The sequence below is a fragment of the Cololabis saira genome, chromosome 12 (genome assembly GCF_033807715.1).
Source record: "Cololabis saira isolate AMF1-May2022 chromosome 12, fColSai1.1, whole genome shotgun sequence".
NCBI lineage: Eukaryota > Metazoa > Chordata > Actinopteri > Beloniformes > Belonidae > Cololabis > Cololabis saira.
In genome coordinates, this window is record NC_084598.1 from 6,129,963 (window position 1) to 6,151,090 (window position 21,128).

The 21,128-nt window shown below is 46.2% G+C and overlaps 1 protein-coding gene across 2 annotated transcripts in view; it reads right to left on the bottom strand.

Moving 5' to 3' along the window:
• nol4la (nucleolar protein 4-like a) overlaps positions 1-18,567 on the bottom strand; it is a 43,855-nt gene extending 25,288 nt beyond the window's left edge. The window contains exons 1-2 of one of the 2 annotated variants that reach the window (XM_061735273.1): positions 17,833-18,567; positions 8,354-8,509 (exon numbers count right to left, since the gene is read on the bottom strand). In XM_061735273.1, the coding sequence (XP_061591257.1) occupies positions 8,354-8,509; positions 17,833-18,174 (498 nt within the window). In that variant the 5' untranslated portion in view covers positions 18,175-18,567. The remainder of the gene's footprint in view (positions 1-8,353; positions 8,510-17,832) is intronic. The other variant, XM_061735274.1, reaches the window with a different exon arrangement.
• Positions 18,568-21,128: the final 2,561 nt, after the last annotated feature.

Consider the following 21,128-nt stretch of genomic DNA (forward strand, 5'->3'; position numbering starts at 1 on the left):
TAACATGTGTGGGGATACGTTAATTAAGGATCTGTGAGGGTGGGGCTACCTGAGGAGGCAGTCAGTCAGGACAAGCATGGAGTGGAGCCACATAGTTTTTTGACCTCTCTAACTCTCACTATTTTTTATTTTTCTTGTATTGGATTATTTTTGTACCTTTGCATTTTTTGAAGTAAACATTTGAACTTAATCAAGAGGATCCTGTGGAGGTTTTTGTCGTGCATGACATCAGGATAAATGAGTACAGAGCGTCAAGCTTAAGGCTTCATGATCAGGAACCTACATTAGTCAAAAAACTAGCTCTTCATGGATTAACGGAACGTGGGACGGCCTGACTGAAAATGGAAGACTGAAGAAGGAAACAATTTGGTGATTTTTGGAAAAGAAAAAAAAAAAAAAGGAAAAATGCAACCGGAGCCACCGGAGCTTTCTCTGCCTGGCTGGTTAATTGACACGTGTCTGGGGAGGACTGCGTGCACCGCTGCGTGTGAGTACTAAGAAAAAGGAAAAGGATTGTTGTTTGGCTGAATAACAAAGTAAACCCCTTCAGTGCTTTTAAATTTTTACTGATTAAAAGTGGAAAAATAAGCTTGTCATGGATGAACAAGACAGTGGAAAAAGGACAGTAAAAATGACTGAGAAGGCTTTAGAGGAACACAAGTCTAGGCAAATCCAGGCACGCCGGCACAAGCTATCCCAGTTAACTAGCTTGATGAAGCAGATTGAGCAGTTAATGGAAGATGATGCAAATGTTGACACTGTAAAAAATAAGCTTCGTGTTGACTTTAGTGGCATACAGAAAGAATTTGTGGACCTCAATTCTGGTCTACAGAAACTAATGGATGAGGAGGAATTTGTGGATGATCAAAGGAGCTGGTTTGATCAAAAATATAAAGTAACAGATATCTTCTTTTGGAAATGTGAGAAATGGATGAAGGATGTCTTAAAACGTGCTGAACAGGCTGAAGAGTGTGACAATCAGGTAACACCTGCAGATAGTAGGTCTACATCCTCAAGGGTGACCACTAAACGTAGTGTAAAAAGTAGATCTGCATCACAATGTGGAAGCACACGCTCGTCATCTTCTTCAGTTAGATTAAAGGTAGAAATGGAGCGTGCATCATTAAAGGCGAAGGCTGCAGCTTTAAAAGAAAAGTTGGCCATAGAACAGGAAGAAGCAGAGTGGCATGCAGAGAAAGGATGCAGGGAGGCTCAAATGCAAGCGGAGTTTGAGGCCCAGCAAAAGAGGATAGAGGCTGCCATAAAGGCTAGAAAGGAAATGCATGCAATGCAGACAGCGCTTGCTGAGTCTGACGCTAAGATGGAGGTTTTGCAGAAATATGAATGCACTCAAGAAGACAATAGCATCAGAGCAGCTGATGAGCAGGATGATAAAGTGGATACAAAACCTACCTTTCAGCTACCATCAAGGCCCGCTTTACCAACCCCCAGCATTCAACATACTGCTCCACCAGCAACAAGTCAAATGGCCATGTCTGCACCAAAGGCTGAAATTAAAGACCAGCAAGGACCAGTGATTGATGGGCTTTGCCAAGCCATCTCTCAGCAAGCCAATGTCACGGAGTATCTTGTGAAAAATCACAAAGCATCTCTACTGCCCGATCTCACCATTCCAACATTCAACGGTGAACCAATGGAATACAAATCCTTCATTAGAGCCATTGAACATGGAATTGAAAGCCGCACTGGTGACAATCGCGATCGCCTTCAATTTCTGCTACAGTATACAAGTGGACGACCACATGAACTGGTTAAGAGCTGCATCCACATGGAGCCTTCAGCAGGTTATGCTAAAGCAAAACAAATGTTACACGAGTTCTTTGGCGATGACTTCAAGATAGCAGAAGCCTACATAAAGGAGGCTTTGGATTGGCCGACAATTAAGCCAGAAGATGGTGTTGCTCTTCAGGCTTTTGCATTATTCGTCACAGGCTGCTCTAACACCATGACAGATATTAGCTACATGGAAGACTTGGACAACACAGCTAATATAAGGGCGCTGGCAAATAAACTTCCATATAAACTCAAGGAATGTTGGAGAAGGTCCGCCTGCGACCTGCAAGAAAGGACAAAGAAAAGAGTGAAGTTTAAGGATTTTGTTGACTTTGTGAACCATCAAGTTAAGTATCTTTTGCACCCGCTCTATGGAAACATAAAGGACACCACAATAAGCACGAAAGATCCTGTGAGACAGAAACCAAAATCACAATATGAAGAGACATTCAAACCAAAGAAGGTGTTCACAACTGTTGTGTTTCCCAAAACAGAAAATGACAATCCAACAACACCAAAAATACAACCCGTCTCAGTGGATGCTAGCAGCAGACCTTGTGTTTATTGCAAAGGTGAGCAACACAGCCTCACTGTCTGCAGAAAATTTAAGAGCAAGCAACACAAAGACAAGATCGATTTCTTGAAGAGCAAAGGTCTGTGTTTTGCATGTTTGAAACACGGTCATATGAGCAGCAGCTGCAAACAGAAGCTGCAATGTCAAGAATGCTCGAAACTGCATCCCACACTTTTGCACATCACCAATAAAGACTCTAAAGAAGAGACAACAAAGGAAAGTTGTGAACAACAAGCTGTATCAAGCGCTCTTGTACAAGCAACAGAAACCTTTGGTGTCACTGGGGCCGGTAAGGAAGACTGTGTTCTTTCGATCATTCCAGTGTGTGTTAAGGCGCAAAAGGGAACCAAGATAGTGACCACGTACGCGTTTTTGGATCCAGGTAGCTCAGCTACTTTTGCTACAGAGTCACTGATAAACCAATTGAACATGAGTGGACGCACTGTAAACATCTCTTTGCGAACAATGGGGAATGAATCGATCGTGAAAACACGTATCGTGACTGGTCTGGAAATCAGCAGCTTGGACGGCAACAAGTTTGTTGAACTTTCTGAGGTGTATTCACAGAAAGCCATTCCTGTGACTAAGGACAATATCCCCTGCCAAGAGGATATTGATAGGTGGTCCCACCTGAAGGAGGTGAAAATTCCCACTATACAAGCAGAGGTTGGATTACTCATAGGAGCAAATGTTTCCAAGGCGATGGAGCCACTGCAAGTGGTTAACAGCGTGGACAACGGACCATACGCCGTGAGAACAGTATTGGGCTGGACAGTGAATGGACCACTCAAAGGTGGAAGCGACATAAGGGAGACAAACAAACTGACAGGAATTACTGTAAATCGAATCTCAGTAGCTAAGCTGGAAGAGCTCTGGCAACTGCAGTTCAAGCAGGACTTTCCTGATGCTGGACAAAACGAAGACATCGAGATGTCAAAGGATGACCATCAGTTTATCAGAATGGTGTCGGAATCTGCAATACTTGAAGATGGACATTACAGTGTTTGCCTTCCAATGAGGAAGAAGTCTGTGCGTATGCCAAACAACAGGGCAGTTGCGGAGCAACGTGCATTGAACTTAAGAAAAAGATTCTCCAGAGACGTCAAGTTTTATGGAGAATATGCTGCATTCATGAATGACGTCCTGAAGAAAGGCTACGCAGTGAAGCTCGAAGGTGCTGAACGTGAAGCTATTGATGGGCGAACGTGGTATCTGCCTCACCATGGAGTCAGACATCCAACCAAAGGGAAACTGCGTGTCGTCTTTGACTGCGGGGCGAGCTTCCAAGGAACAACATTGAATCAACAGCTCCTACAGGGACCCGACCTAACAAGCTCGCTAGTGGGGGTCCTCATGAGGTTCCGACAGGAGACAGTGGCGGTCATGGCTGATGTGGAAGCCATGTTCCACCAGGTCAGAGTCATCAGTGAAGACACAGATCTCTTCAGGTTTCTCTGGTGGCCTGAAGGGAACTGTCAGCTGGACCTCGTTGAACACAAGATGTTGGTTCACATCTTTGGTGCAACATCGTCACCAAGTGTTGCAACTTTTGCACTTCAGAAATGTGCAACAGATTTTGCGGACCAATTTGGTCAAGAGACGGCCAAAACTGTCAAGAAAAATTTTTATGTGGACGACTGTCTTAAGTCCGTTTCTGAAGAAGAGACAGCCATCACCCTGTGTGCTGAGTTGAGATGCATGTTGGAAAAGGGTGGATTTCGGCTGACGAAATGGTCAAGCAACAGCAGGAAGGTGCTCAACTCAATCCCAGAAAAGGAAAGAGCACAAGGGTTCCAAAATCTGGACTTGGATGAGGAAAACCTGCCGATGGAGAGAGCTTTGGGCATCCAGTGGTGTGCTGAATCGGATCAGTTTAGGTTCAAGATCAACCTTAAGGACCGACCACACACTAGGAGGGGCCTGCTTTCCCTAGTCAGCTCCATTTTTGATCCGTTGGGCTTTCTCGCTCCAGTAATACTTCCTGCCAAAAGAATTCTGCAGGATTTATGTCGGCAGAAGTATAGCTGGGACGAAGATCTGCCAGACACTGTTGTTAAGAGCTGGAAGAGGTGGTTCTCCAGTCTGCCACAGCTTGAGAAATTCGGAGTTGACAGATGTGTCAAGTCAAAGCAGTTTGGGGCGCCAGTCTTCGCGCAACTTCATCACTTTGCTGACGCGAGTGAAGACGCTTATGGAACAACAAGCTACCTACTGCTGCATTCTGCAACTGGTGAAACTCAGTCCACCTTGATCTTAGCAAAGACGAGGGTTGCACCCTTGAAGTCTCCAACTATCCCAAGAATGGAATTGACTGCAGCCACAGTTGCAGTAAAGATGGATAAGCTCATGAGGAAAGAGCTGGAGCTGGAACTTCATGAATCGGTCTTTTGGACGGATAGTACGGCTGTACTAAAGTACTTGAACAGTGAAAGCGCCAGGTTCAAGACGTTTGTTGCGAATAGGGTGTCAGCAATCCTGGAGCACTCTAATACATCACAGTGGCGATATATCAACACCGCTCTGAATCCCGCCGATCATGTCTCAAGAGGACAGACAGTGGAAGCATTTTTGAGAAACAAGAGCTGGCTTTCAGGACCCAGTTTCTTGCTCAGCTCACAAGATCAGTGGCCCAAAAATCCGGATCCTGGAATGCTGGATATTGACGACCCAGAGATCAAGAGAGTGACCCAAGTGTATGTAATTCAGGCACAAGAGCCCGAAGACTCTATGCACCAGTGGATGAACCACTACTCTTCCTGGACAGCATTGAAGCGTGCTGTTGCCTGGTTTCTTAAACTTAAAGACTTGCTTTTAGAGCTCAAAGAAAAGAGAAAGGATCTAAACACCGTGGATGAAGAAAGCAGGATGATCAAATTCAAGAAAGCTTTCAAAGGAAAGAATCTGACTTGTGACGACTTGGCCAAAGCAGAAACAGAGATTGTCAAGTATTGTCAAAAGCAAGGTTTCAAGGAGGATTTGGCAATGCTGAAAGAACATCAAAGGATAAAGAAGAGTAGCTCACTCTTTAAGCTAAATCCAGTACTCCAAGATGGAGTAATGCGAGTCGGTGGAAGGCTAAGCCGTGCTGCTATGCCTGATGACTCCAAGCAGCAAGCCATCTTGCCTAAGGATTCACACATCACCAGGCTTGTGCTTAGTCACATTCATGACATTACAGCTCACGCTGGAAGGAATCACATGTTGGCTCAGCTACGTCAAAGATTCTGGATCCCTGGAGCTAGCGGAGCCATCAGAAGGTTCCTGTCCAAGTGTGTCACCTGTAAAAGACTACATGGAGCTGCTGGCAAGCAACTCATGGCAGATCTACCAGTATGCAGGGTTCTGCCTGACGATCCTCCATTCACAAGAGTTGGTATGGATTATTTTGGCCCGTTCCAAGTGAAAAGAGGAAGAGGCCAAGTGAAGAGATACGGCGTTATTTTCACGTGTCTTGCCATACGTGCCGTTCATCTAGAGGTCGCATCATCACTCGACACTGATGCATGTCTCAACGCAATCCGAAGATTTCTTGCCAGAAGAGGACAAGTCAGAGAAATGTATTCAGATAATGGAACCAACCTCCGGTCAGCTGACAGTGAGATGAAGAAATCGATCAAGGAATGGAACATCAGCATGATCGAGAAACACTTACAACAGAAAGGTGTTCAGTGGCATTTCAATCCTCCAGCAGGCTCTCACCACGGAGGAAGCTGGGAGCGGCTAATTCGTTCAGTGAGAAAAATCCTGAACATCACAGTGAAGGAGCAACTTTTGAATGAAGAGGGTCTCCACACCTTACTTTGTGAAGCTGAGGCAGTCATAAATAGCAGACCCATCACAAAGGCTTCGTCAGACCTCAATGATTTAGAGGCCTTAACCCCCAACCACTTGTTGTTACTCAAGGTCAAAGCTGAATTACCACCAGGAGTATTTCATAAGGATGACCAATATGCCAGCCGCAGATGGAGACAGGTGCAATACCTCGCAAATGTATTCTGGAAACGCTGGTGCAGAGAATACCTCACGCAGCTCCAAGAACGTCAGCAATGGTCTTCGCCTCGAAGAAACTTCCGTGTGGGTGATGTGGTGCTGATTGTGGACGACACTTCACCAGGAAATTCATGGCCACTTGGAAGAATTGTGGAGACCTTTCCCGACAAACATGGGTTTGTTCGTCAGGTGAAGGTGAAGACCAAGACAAACGAGCTTTGTCGCCCGATAACAAAGCTGTGCCTTCTTCACGAATCAGAGGACATCTGATGGACTCTTCTGAAGCCAAGACCTCATTTTGAATGGGGCAAAGAACAAAGGGACAATTTATAGTAATTTTATTTAGGCTTCTTTAATTCAAGTTGACACTTTTTAAGTAATTGTTTCAAGAACATTGACAACAATTAGAGGCCGGTAATGTAGGAGCCTAAATGTAATTTCAGTTAATATTTGGATTATAGTTTAAGTTCATAAGTTAATTGGTAATTTATGTTTATTTTGAGAAAAAGGTTATTTACAATATTTACAGATTTAAATGTTGAATATTTGTGTTTACAATAGGAAAATAATAGTTTACTGCACTTAAAATAACATGTGTGGGGATACGTTAATTAAGGATCTGTGAGGGTGGGGCTACCTGAGGAGGCAGTCAGTCAGGACAAGCATGGAGTGGAGCCACATAGTTTTTTGACCTCTCTAACTCTCACTATTTTTTATTTTTCTTGTATTGGATTATTTTTGTACCTTTGCATTTTTTGAAGTAAACATTTGAACTTAATCAAGAGGATCCTGTGGAGGTTTTTGTCGTGCATGACATCAGGATAAATGAGTACAGAGCGTCAAGCTTAAGGCTTCATGATCAGGAACCTACAATATTTATATATCATTTTCAATTGTTTTCTTTCCTATTACAAGGAAATAACAACTTGCTCCACTGGCAGATTATTCTACTTATTTCTAGTGAAAATGTTCTTTAAACAAATGGAAATCTAAAAACAAGTGTTTTAAGTGTAATGAGAGTTATTTTGACTAGAAATTGGACATTTGGGCAAGAAATAAAGACAAATGTTCTTGGAAAGAATTTACGTGTTTGCAGTGAAGATAGACCTGATGTCCTCAAACGAGTACTTCATGTTTACAGACATTGTAGCTTGCTAATATTACTCAAATATATCAAAAAAGCATGCCATGTGATGCTGCAGACGTTATTGTGCATAAATATACTAGTTTCAATCATAAAATTAGGTAAGGATTTTTACCTTGTCTATATTTCTGTCGGGAGCTGCCATAGAAGACTTTCATTGAGATCCCAGACATCTTGTTTTTTCCCAAATGAGTGTAATTTCATTATGATACCACTAGATGGTGCAGGCGGGGGTCCCGGATGAGGACAATGGGTCAATGTTCGTACAAATAAAGTATCATGGCGCAGAACAGCAGAAATGTAATGTCCTCATATGAGAACGCAGGGTCTCAGGAGGGTATGTCAAACTTTATTAACAAAATAAAAACCAGCTTTGCTTCGTCTCGTCAAAGTCTCCATTATGCGAGTCAGCGTCACTGCTGTTGTCTTGAACGTCTGTGACGATTCCTGACGTTTTTAGCACCGTTACTTCGGCGACACCGACTACATTACCCACAATCCCCCTGACTACAGTAACAGAAATTACCGTGATGATCATATAAAGGCGCACTGCTGGTTTTGGAGAAAATTAAAGGCTTTTAGGTACGCCTTATAGTGCGGAAAATACGGTAGGTCTTGCATGAACAACCCTTCATTTTCCTTTGTATGTTGTTTTGAATCGTGCGTCTGGCCCCAGCCCGACCTGGATGTGCTCACTGTCCTGTCTTCTCAACCCGATAGAGATAGGAATGTGAGGAAAATGACATGAATGTGATAACACTACTGACGGCTTTATATTAACACCTTTTTAACCGCCGGCCCACTGGCTGTAAACAAGAAGGATGATTTCTTGTGCTGTTGTGCTTACTCACCGCTTTGTAGGTCTTCTTTTGGCCTGCGTGTTTGGGTGCTCTGCCTGGGTCGGCACCCATCTCCACATGCATGGCATAGATGATGTCAAAGAAGTCTTCAACAACGGCCACGCGCTTCAGAGAGGAATTTTCTTGGGCCGAGTTCCCATCTGAACACTGAAACACAGACAGAGACGTAGGTTCAGTCTACAGTGAGGCCTCGGACTGCAGAGAGGATTTGTGTGCATTATCTAAGATCTTTAATATATAAAGCTGCAGATACAGAATCTGTGAGGCGCGTGAGTCATGTGTCATGTGGTTGCAGACAGGCTAACACACTCCACCAGGTGTCCAGCCCCCTGCGGTCCTCCGATTTTCCAGTCCTGGTTGAGCCTGCAAACACCACCTCATCTCTGCCACGTTTAAAAATAACATCACCGACACTGTACGAGACTCCGAGCCCCCTCCCACCACCTCTGGCAGCCATCCTGCCTCCTGTACCGCTGACCCAGTCGCCATAGAAACTGCCACTGATTTCTCTCGGGCAGGTGTGCTGGGCAAGGGTCATGTGACACACCACAGAAGTAGGATCGCCAGGACAACAGGCTCCATCCACCGCACAGCACCACATGGGGCTCTCTGCTCCTCTCTCCCCCCTTGTTTCCTCTAAACAACTCTTTTACCCCCCCCCCCTTGTCCTTATATAAACAAACAGTCCAACCTTTGCATAGTCGCCTTATTGGTATTTTCCTGAACCTGTTGATATTTTCATCATAAATTGTCCCATCAAGCATTAAACAGACTATTTTATTTCTTTTAACTTTAATTAGTTGTTGTCCTTCTTCCTCAACAACGAGCACCTCTTTCAGACAAATGTGAGACGGGTTCTGACATTATCCAGAGATTGGGACTCAGAGTCCTAAGTTCAAAAAGTTGTCCCTCTTGGCATTAAACAACACCCCCCTCTGACAGTTCTGTACACTTACAGAATCAGACATTTATTTTTTCTTATTTTCCCCCTAAACCGCATCCTCTCTCATGTCTCCATGTTTTCATCCCATACCTCCATCCCGTCTTTATTTCCTCCTCCACCAAACCCCCTCCTCTTCCCTCTCCTTGCTCCTGCTCTCCCAAGTGCGAGGTAATGATCGTTACCATGGCAACTAAAACCAGCTCACAGAGCGGGTTTGTTTTAATCCGGCCCTCACTTTCTCTCCCTCCCGACTCCAGTTGCTCTCCCCTGTCAGCCCGGGCTACATCTGATGATAATAAATGAAATAATAGCGACCCCTCCGCTTCATCATCACAGCTGTAATCTATCGCACTTGGAGGTATCATCAGCTTTCCCTTGGTGACATCACCACCGCCGCTGCTGCTGAAGCTGCTGAAGCTGCTGAAGCCGCCGCTGCTGCGGCTGCTGCTTGGGACAATGGTGTCAGGTCCATTCACGCTGGATTTGGATAATCTCATACAACTGCGGGGTGTGTGGTGCACCCACATCCCTGCTGCAAAATATCTACCATCCACACTGGATATTCAGCTGGGAGCAGTCTTTCTGACCTGAATCGATACATAATGTTGCAGCCCCGGTGCTGAACTCAGAGTGAATTATTTTCAAAGCTTTAGCAACTATTAGTTTCTTCATGCTGCCTTGCGACCAGTAGGGATGGGCGGTATGGACTAAAAAAATGTATCACGATAATTTCTGGCATTTATCCTGATAACGATTAAAAAAAATACCAATTCAACTCCACCTTTTCAACTATAAATCTATCTCGCTCTCAGATCTGCCATGTTTGTTACACAAATCGTCATCAACGGGAATTTATCATTTCTTTCTTTCTTTCTTTCTTTCTTTCTTTCTTTCTTTCTTTCTTTCTTTCTTTCTTTCTTTCTTTCTTTCTTTCTTTCTTCTTTCTTTCTTTCTTTCAGGCTCATTTCCTTCCTTCCATCCTTCCTTCCTTCTTTCCTCCTGCTCTCTCCTTCCTTCTTCCCTTCCTCTTTTCTCCCTTCCTTCCTCCTTTCCTTTTTTTCTCCCTTCCTTCTCCCCTTTCTTTCCTTCCTTCCTTCCTTCCTTCCTTCCTTCCTTCCTTCCTTCCTTCCTTCCTTCCTTCCTTCCTTCCTCCTTTCCTTGTTTTCTCCCTTCCTTCTCCCCTTTCCTTCCTTCCTTCCTTCTTTTTTCCCTTCCTTCCTCCTTTCTTTGTTTTCTCCCTTCCTTCTCCCCTTTCCTTCCTTCCTTCCTTCCTTCCTTCCTTCTTTTTTCCCTTCCTTCCTTCTTTCCTTCTGCTCTCTCCTTCCTTCTTCCCTTCCTCTTTTCTCCCTCCCTTCCTTCCTTCCTTCCTTCCTTCCTTCCTTCCTTCCTTCCTTCCTTCCTCCCTCCCTCCCTCCCTTCCTTCCTTCCTTCCTTCCTTCCTTCCTTCCTTCCTTCCTTCCTTCCTTCCTTCCTTCCTTCCTTCCTTCCTTCCTTCCTTCACGTATGTTGTGGATTTAACGCAGAACCATAAATCAGTTTTACACAAAAACTTTATCAAAGGGAATTTATCGTTTTTACCGCTATATGATAAATTCTTATCGTGAGGAATTTTTTTGACGGTTTATCGTGAACGGTAAAATATCACCCATTCCTAGCGACTGGGCACTTGGAATTAGTGAGTTTCACACTTAGCATCTGTAGAGAGTGTGATGATGCCATTAAATAACGTATGTTTGCCTACAGGTCCAAGACAATAATACTGTATACTAAATGTTCTGTAACAAAAACCAAGGAACAAGGAGATAATTCTCGTTTATAAATTAGAAAATCATAGTTTCCTGTGTCTACTGCTCACATGAGAACATGGTGCTGAAACTGCTTTTCTTGAAGGCCTTCTGTAGGCGCTCCTGCACCAATGAGCTCTTTGTGTCCAAACTCAGAAGATAGTTTTGCATTGGCTCCTAAATACATCAGGCTTTTGGGGTATATATGTTTTAATACGGTATCTGCGTCAGCCAGAAAGAGCCCACAAGTCAAGCATCTCCGAGGAGAACAGCTGTTGAGCACCACTAGATATTGTGTCTCCTCAGCATCGTGCAGCTTTATAGAGCAGAGGAGGCCCGGCAGCGTCCCCCATCACCGACCACACAGCACAGCTCTCGCCCTCCTTCTTTCCTTCCCTCCGTCTCTCCAGCTTTCTAATCCTGCAGGACTTTGCACTCCCCAGTCACTGTACAACCAGCCCCCATCCCCTCCTCTGTCCCGCACCAAACCGCTCTGTTGCTAGGAGACTGGAGGGGTTGAGTCGGCCGCCCCCACCCCCCCCGGCAGTCTCACACACACACACACACACACACACACACACACACGCACACGGCCGCTGAGAGGAGAGCGAGGCGGTCCTGCACACACGCAGGTCAGGATGAGGAGGAAGAGGAGGTGGTGGGGGAAGGTTCATGGGAAGCAGCTGGGTCACAAAGGCAGTCCGGCACAGACAGAGGCGATGCGGGGCGACACCAGAGAGATGAGCTGAGCACATGACTGTGACAAGCACAAATTAGAGATGCAAAAAATAGAGACGTAAACTTAACTTTTAAAGTCGAGCAGAAAATAGATGGAGATTTTATTCTCAAAAGGTGTCAGCACAGTAAGTCGCTTTAGAGAGCTGTGGTGTGTGTTCAGGTGTGTGTGTGTGTGTGTGTGTGTGTGTGTGTGTGAGTGTGTGTGTACCCAGAGAGGGGGGAGTAAAGATGGCTGTGTCAACAATACACATGACTCAGATTATCTCACTGCAGATGTGACAACAGGTCGTCTTTAAAGTCCCATCTTCCCTCTGTAAATCTGTCAACTAGCTAATGAACACATAAATGCCCGCTTTCTTTTGCATGTGTGTGTGTGTGTGTGTGTGTGTGTGTGTGTGTGTGTGTGTGTGTGTGTGTGTGTGTGTGTGTGTGTGTGTGTGTGTGTGTGTGTGTGTGTGTGTGTGTGTGTGTGTGTGTGTGTGTGTGTGTGTGTGTGTCTGCAATATAAACGTTTATATGACGGACGCCGGGCACAAGCAATCACCTCCGCAGCATCCCCATTTTTTTGAACATATAAAACTCTGTGCACCTCTTTTTTTTTCCTTTTACCATCGTCCTCTGCACTCTGCTTCAGTTCATAAAGCCCCGTCATTAAACCCACATTAGGTGCACCGCGCTCAACCCCAACGTCTGCCTGTGTGTGCGTGCGTGCGTGCGTGCGTGCGTGCGTGCGTGCGTGCGTGCGTGCGTGCGTGCGTGTGTGTGTGCGTGTGTGTGTGGCTCTCCTTCTCCCGGCTGCTCCCATGATGAACATTATTTGATAGACTGTGTGACATGCCCAATATCCCACCGAGCCGGAGACACAGACGGTCCCGCCGGACCCGCAGACGGGCTGTTGATGTTCCAGTCACCGACTCAAACTGGGATGTAAATGACTCTCCTCCTGCCCATCACCACATCACCACATCACCAACATCACCACATCACCAACATCAGCACGTCCCGGCGTCCGACCTGCCGTCCGGAAGCCGCTATCGCACCGTCCCAGTTTGTTCAACACGGGCCTCGCAGAGGTATTAGAAATGACGGTGTGCTAGGAAGATTATTGCCGTCTTAAAGACCGCGAGCGTGTGTGTGAGAGCGTGCGCATGTAGAGCACAACTCAGACTATCTCCCACACAGGGGGGAGGCCCCCGGGCCAGTTAAAAATGGTGTTAATTTCTCCTCCTATGGGAAAGCAAGAACGGTCTCTCCATGGCAACAGAGAGAGTGCTGAAGGGAGGAAACACAGAGCATGCGATCAGCGACCCCCTCTCTGCACAGGCACACATGCACACGCACAAACCACCACCACATACGGACAGTATGGATTTCGTCATTCACTTACAGTGAGTCACGGCGGTGTGGCAATGTGTGAAGAGACCAGATGAACACATGCGGGAATGAACTTTCTTCTTAATTCATAAAGCCCCTCCCGAAAACGGACACATCTCAACCTTTAAGCACCCCGGAGAGGAAATGAGTCAGTCCCCAGCAGACACGCTCAGGTAGACTCTCCGCAGGTCGGAGGAGAGCAGAATAAATGAGGTGTTTTTTGATTAGGCCAGCCAGCATTTGGCCCATTTGAACTCCCGAGCCCATGTGCTGCCCCTAATCACCACCAAAACAAAACAAAAACACCCAACACTAAGCGTTTGAGACTTCCTAAGATGGCTTTAATGCAAAGGCTGCTGAATAATGGAGCTTGTCTTCTTTTGACTCGCTGGCCCTTCCACAAAGCACGGGTTCTTAAGGGAAATGCAGACTAATTAATCAGATAATAATGATGTTCCTCGTCCCATCTAATGTGAAGCAAAAACATTTAGGGATATTTCCCAAGACAAAAAGCAGGAACAGACATTTGTGATTTCTACATGGGGAGAGGTGTCTTCCCCCCCAAAAAAAACTTTATCCTGAAGGTAAAGGCATCATCAGATCTTTCACCTGGATCACTTACTTTTGCGGTTGGACCCTTTCGTCTGCATCCTCCCGCTCAAATGTTGCTGTTCATGTTCATTTTCCTTGCCAGCTATTGAGTGGTGGAAGGATTTGTTAATAAAATGTCAGAAAATACTAAAAAAATAGGATTTTGCGGTGTCATCAATGTTTTTTTATTGGAAGTAAAGTTCAAACTGGATGTATTTTCATTGAACTACAAAGAAATAGACAATAGATGGTTGGCAAATACCTCTAAAATGTCTTATATGAGTGATATGTTTGGTTCAATCAAAGGAAATACTTGATTTTCAAACTGTTGCCAGTGCAGTAATCACCTGATTGGCAGGTTAATCTGAGACTGGCAGCTTTGGTTTGTTGCTTGAACAAAACAAGACAAAATGCTAACAAAAAGACGTTCATCAGTGTTTTCTGCAGCCTCCGTTCCCAATATTCTCCCGATAATTTACTCTGATCTAATAAATTGTTAACATGATTAAATGAAACTGATGACTGGATCTGCCCCTTTTGCCTGGATGTCTTGGACGCACAATTGCAGCACTTTAAAAAACATATTGTGAGTTATCTCATGGTTGGATGCGTGTTCACTCAAACCAAGCCGTGCTAGAAATGAACGGATATTTACAGATAATAGTTGGCATAGCAACAAAAAGCAACATCTAGATGTATTTCAGCCCAATGTTCATATCATTCTAGAGGAAAAATGCACACTTGAGCATTTCCTCTTAAACTGGTTGCACTTGGAAAAAGGCTTGTGCTCATGTTGTGTGCAATTTGTGATGCACCTCTGTGTCTGTCTCTGGTCCCCTCCTCCTCTATAGCATCCTCTAATCAGGACATAATGAGAGCTAAACGAGGTTGCATCTCCACACTGAGGGCTGCTGGATTCTCAGAGCACTGGGAAGATGAGACAGCATGAGCAGGAGGACGGAGACAGGCAGAAAACACCGAAAATAATTCTGCGTCTGGCTGGAAAAGAGGCCTCCGCACTGAGTGTGTGTTGCCGCGTCCTGTCTCTCTGTCCCGCCACGCACTGAAGCCGCCTTGTGTGCCTCTCACTGACACACAGAAGAGGCCGTGTCTGTCTGCACATCAGCCACCTTCCATCCCTACCCCCACCCGGCCCCCCCGTCATTTAGCCCCACGCCTGCCCACATACACAAACTTGGCACACCCTGGGAGCAGCTGCAGCGGGGCTTCCAGGGCTCCAGCAGCAGGGACACGCCCCCGGCCCTGCAGCCATGCAACCGTGCAGCCGTGCAGCCGTGCAGCCCTGCAGCCGTGCAACCACGCAGCCGTGCAGCCCTGCACCCTGCAGCCGTACAGCCCTGCACCCTGCGAGCAGGCGCCGGGCATTGTGCACGCCCGTGTCACTTTTCCACCGGCCCCCTTACAACCTACATAAAACCCAACCACACAAGCTGAAGGAAAACCCATACCTTGAAATGCAATCACATGCATTAAACAGGTCCATCCGTGGCTTCAGAACCAGCGTGTTCTCAGAAGCAGCTTGTCCTGGTAGAAATGGTTGGTTGTTTAAATGTCCCAAGTGGAGCTGAATCAGGGCAGGCTTCCCCAGACACATAACTATGTTCACTCCTCTCAGTAAACATGAAGTTCAATTTATTTCTCCTTTTCAGCCTGCTGTTAAAGCAGCACAATGTAACTTTTCCACCTTAATAAAATATTTCCAGAGTCATTGTGATGGTACATCAACTTCCAACAGGTTTAATGAACCTCTGTCATGGTCTGAGGGGTCTGTATCGCCTTCACTGGCACTATGTAACTTTGAGGTGGATGGTAGGAACCCTTCCACACTACTGGTAAAGCACTACCGCTTTTGTCCAAAGGAGCCGCCAAACTCAACAAAAGCTGAAAGTTACATTGTGCTGCTTTAAATGTGCTTTCCAAAGAATAATTTGTTAATAAAACGTCAGAAAATACTAAAAAAAAATAGGATGGGATGGTGTCATCAATGTTTGTTTATTGGAAGTAAAGTTCAAAGTGGATGTGTTTTTATTTAACTAAAAAGAAATAGACAATAGACGGTGGGCAAAGACCTCTCAAATGTGTTATATGAGTGAAATGTTTGGTTCAATCAAAAGAAATACTTGATTTTCAAACTGTTGCCTGTTGGCAGGTTAATCTAAGACTGGCAGCTTTGGTTGGTTGCGCCAACAAAAAGTCCATTTCAGCCTGCTGTTAATGGGCTTTCCAAAAGAAATGACCGAAACCTTCATCTAAGGTCTGATTGGACAATAAGACATTTGAACATTTACACCAAAATAAAAATAAATTGGGAAAAAAAAAAAACAACTGCCAAAGCCACAGAGCAAAACTAATCAACAGCACGTTGGAGGCACCATCTGCACCTGCGGAGAGCGCCACACCTGCCCTCCGGCCCACAGGGAAACATAATATTGAGCAGAGATTAGGGGAGTTTTGTAAAAGCGGTCGGCCCAAATCTGAATGGTTCATTCACACAGGTAAAACACCTGTGGAGGGATCAGTGCTTTTCAGCTCAAATCAAAGGGCTCAGCCTCTAATCCGGGCCAATATCTCCCCCAGTTTGCGTCTCCGCTGCCAGGTCCGGGGAGACTCCGTCCCGGCAGAGAGGTGGAGGTGGTGGGGGTGAGGTGAGATGGATGGGGGGGGGGGGGGGGGGTTATTCCCGCAGGCGCTTATTTAAAATGGAGGTTGTCTCCTTGCTGCCACTGTAGGCCCGAACGGCATACATGGACGTGGGCGCGCCAGCAAGGAGAAGTGTTGGGCCCCTGGGCTGACAGACAGTCATCATCAACGTGTTTATCTGCCTATTTAAAAATGAATAAATGTCGTGCATTGTAAATGTGGACGCGCACAGCCTCGCAGCTGGACGTGACCCGACATCAGCTCCGTGGAGGAGCATGAAGGGGATGGGAGTGTGAGCAGGGCTGTGTGAGCAGGGCTGTGGGCGTATGTCGCTATCAGTCCCGACCAGACCCTTTTGTTTCCGCCACAGCCCCTCACGTGGTCACCCATCACGCACACGGCACACACATGTCCCCTCAGCGCGTTTCTCCCGTGCACAGTCCCGGACCTCATTCCGTAATCTAACCCCCCAGCCTGGAACATGAATGCGGCAGAGGCGAGAATAAGAATAAGCCATCCTGGACCGCACAGGTGTTGCCGGGGCAACGCGCCCCGCGAGCCGACACGCATCCCGCCCAGGACCGTCCAAGTGGGATGAATACGCACGCATCACGCACTGAGACGGTGTTTATGAGCATGATCTGCTGTGTGGGGGGATTGGGGAGCGGGGTATTTGCTCTCCAGGAGGGACAAACAGCAGCTCGTCTCGGTGGATGGGACAGTGGGGGCGCGCATGCATGGGGGCGCGCGGCGCGGCACCTTATAGTGACAATGAAGCGGCCGCAGCATCACGGAGGAGGAGGCTTCACCTCCTGAGTGGGTGCCAGCAGCCCCCGGTGCGGTCCCTCTGCACGGACACTAGTGCCCTGACATACATGACCCCCCCCCCCCCACATGCCACTGCATCCATGCATGCGCGCGCACGACAGCCCCGAACCGGGCCACACGACACTAGAACGCAGAACCAAAATGTTGTGAATGATGCGGTTCCTGCAGCCGGTATGGGCTGCAGCCGCCGACGGCTGGACTTCAGCCCGGCTGGCCAGCCGGCCGTGCGTGATAGCCTACCTTTTACGACTGCGATTGCCAGGAGGCACCGGCGTTGCTATGGCAGCAAGGGATGAGAGTAGGGCTGTTCTGGCCGGGATACGGACAAAGTGGGGCTTCATCGGGGAACATGGGAGCCAGCCGGGACCACCGAACACCACAGGGTGACATTTTATTCATGTGGCAGGTGCGTGGGTGCACCATTAGATAATGACAACTTATAGACGACAACGGGACACCTCGTGAACGTGTACACGCACGCTCTCTCTGTGACCCACACACACACACACACACACACGTACGCACGCAGAGACACAACACACACACTTTACCGTTGACTTGACCGGGACATATAGGACGGGTTTCCCTGGTGCTCCTTTCTTGTTGTGCTCCCCCAGCACGTTGGTCCCGACCTGAAATCCTTTCGACTTCACCCAGAATTTGAATTTGGCGTTGATGTGGCTGTTGTCGACATACACGCCGTCCGACTCGTCGTTCTGCAACAGTGTCTGCATGATTTTGTTGTATTTTCTCCGCGTGACGGTCTTTGTTTTACCGGAGTCTCCATAAGTTCGGAGGCACCAGTCCTGAAATTCTCTGAACATCTCCGCCTCCAACACGACCGGACTCCGGCTCCTCTTGGGCGCATCCACGCACGCCTTTTTCGTTGCCATCGCTCCCCCTCTCTCCCTCTTCCTCTTCCTCTGTCTCAGCCCGTGCAAACAGCCCCAGCTAATAAAGATCACACTTGCACGGGGGTTTGCTTTCCCCTTCCTCCTCTCTGGTCCACGCTGTCCCGTGTCCGGGATAGGCTCGATTCGGGGATTTGGGACGCTTTAGCTCCTCGTCGGATCCAGGTTACCAACACAAAAAAAAAAAAAAAAAGAAAAGAAAAGTGACCCGGAGAGCGGAACACCTGTTTGCAGAGGAGCCGTGCTGTCCCGAACCGCAGCAGTGAGAAATGTCACTTCCTCACATCATCAGAGATGGGGGGCTGTCCTATGCCGAGCGGGTATCTCCCACCTGTGCGTAAAACGCTACTCACAAGGGTGGGCTTTGAGAGAGGAGGGAGAAAAAAAAAAAAAAGAAAAAGGAGAAGCCACAGTCCTCGCTAAACAACAAAGAACACAGACAAAAGCGCGGAAACAACCGTCTCTCTCAGTTCCTATCGACCTACTTTCTAACAGCCGACACTATTTTCGGATGCGGGGTTGCTCAACCCTTCAAAAAGCGCCAAGACGCTCACAATGCGCTCCGACGGCCACGTAGGCCTATCCGATCGGCATGCGCCACCTGGGACCGTGTCTGCTCTTCACACCTGTTTGAATGGGATTTGCGCTTCACCGTCGCCGTTTTTCCTTATACCACGTTGGAAAAAAAAAAAAAAAAAAAAAAAAGAAAGCACACGCAGACCTGCACGAATAAGTCCCGTTTTATCCACGCTGAGAAAATGTCCGATGTGGAGACACGGAGGAGGGAACTGATATTTAATTTGAATTATGAAACCTGCTAAGCGTAACATAGGCTATACGTTATTATGCAGAACATTATGCAAAACATATGCATACAAATAAGGGTAAAGTCATGTTATAGGACCATCATGACGAGGGTGTTATCCTCTATATTGCTTCTCTCTCGGTTTGATAGAGATGCTGCAGGTTTGCAGAGATTTCTTTTTCATTTATTGATGAAAAGGTGGTATAACTGCAGTTATACCACCTTTTCATGCTCTGCAAAACTGTACATTCTGACAAATAAGACTTTATTTAATTCTTTGCACCTTTTTATGAACTAGCCCGGAGAATGTATGAGACTAAGTTCTCAACAGTGTAAAATAAAAAGAACAAAGACCGTTTTGCATTTAAAACAAATAACATTGTGGTTATTTATGTCACTTTTACCTGTTAGGATGAGCTTTTAAAAACCACAGAGATGTTTTTCTTCTTTGTTATAATGATTAAAGATGTTTGCAGAAGAATAAGCACATTTAGGACCAGTTCTTGCTTCAGTATGGGCTGCCCTTTTGAGTGTGTGTGTGTGTGTGTGTGTGTGTGTGTGTGTGTGTGTGTGTGTGTGTGTGTGTGTGTGTGTGTGTGTGTGTGTGTGTGTGTGTGTGTGTGTGTGTGTGTGAGAGAGAGAGAGGGAGAGAGAGAGAGAGAGAGAGAGAGAGAGAGAGACTGACTCCTCCTGGCCTGTGCATTGTGGGCCCATGCTGGTGATGGTGACTGCTGCTGTTGCCATGACAGCAGAGCAGCAGTGTCTCAGGCCGTGCAGAGGGTGAGTGGGATGCCCCATCCTCATCTCAACATCCTGACTCAGACGGCAATATACTGGGCCAGAAAGCCCCACCTCAAGTGTGTGACGAGCAGCTCAGCCCAACATCAGATGAAGAAAAACTGAGCTCAAATGTAGATGTGTGCACGAGTGTGTGTTTGTGTGTGTGTGAATGCATGTGAAGCGGGCTTTGACTGCTATTTCATTATATTTCATCATTGGTATCATCTTGTATCTCCATTCAGGACTGGCCTGAATGCGGGATGAGCCTCAGCGTCCACATCCATTCTTCAGGGGGGGGCAACATCCTCCTGAAAAGCAGTGGATTTTAGGTACGAAAGTATGATGTAACTAAGAAGCTGCTTCACATGTATCCAAGAAGCAAATTATTCTACTTTGCAATGACTATTTTACCAACAAAAAAAAAAGTTTGAAAGATTTGCTTTAGTCAAGTCCAAGTATGGACCTGACTAAAGCCTGGAAGTCTTTTAGGAAAAAAAAGTCCATAAATGTTGCATTTATGGACATTGTGAAGCTGTGAAGATGGAAATAACGTCACTGACTCTGGAAAATTGTGGAGAAAAATAAAAGTGGTTGTGTCTGGCCAGACTGAAATTTGAAGAAAACCTTTTAAATCCACCTAAATTGTGGAGGGAATTATTAATAAACTTTTCAGACTGTGGGTTGAAGTGGCCATACAAGCACAAGGAGAACATGAAAATGTTGAATTTACTCCTTACAGCTGAAAATATCAAGGTCAATATAACTTGTCTGTAAAATGTCTCATTGTCTGTAGACTGCTCGCTCTCCAACTTCACTGTTAATGTTTGTACTTTTACCATATAGGTACTGTGTACCTGGAACTGTAAATAATGGAGTGTTTTTTTTCACTTTTTAATAATATTTTGCATGCTCCCCCTTTACCTTTGTGTCCGTCCATTTTGACAATAGAAAAGAGGAAGGAAGCGGTTGCAAGATATTTGACTGTTCTGGGCCATATGATCTTAGATAAACAAGTGGGAAGCTGTCCATGCATGATGGCTCCAGTCATTGCTATCTTTGGATGAAAAAGAATTATTGGTTTGGGGGGGTGGTTCTGAAAAAATAAAAGGCAGACATAACACATTCATGTCTGTTTTTATTGTCTGGCTGCAAGATTTTGCCCTGAGTGACAACATAGCTTTTGCACATTCCAGACTGAGGCAACGACCATTTTCAAAACTACTTACTGGACTAAAGATGGAGCCTACAATATGTACTGCATACTGATCAGGCAGTTTTAGTTTGTAAGTAATATGGCGCCTTAACCAGCTCTGCTATACAAACGGAAGCCGGTCACATGACCGCTGTAGTG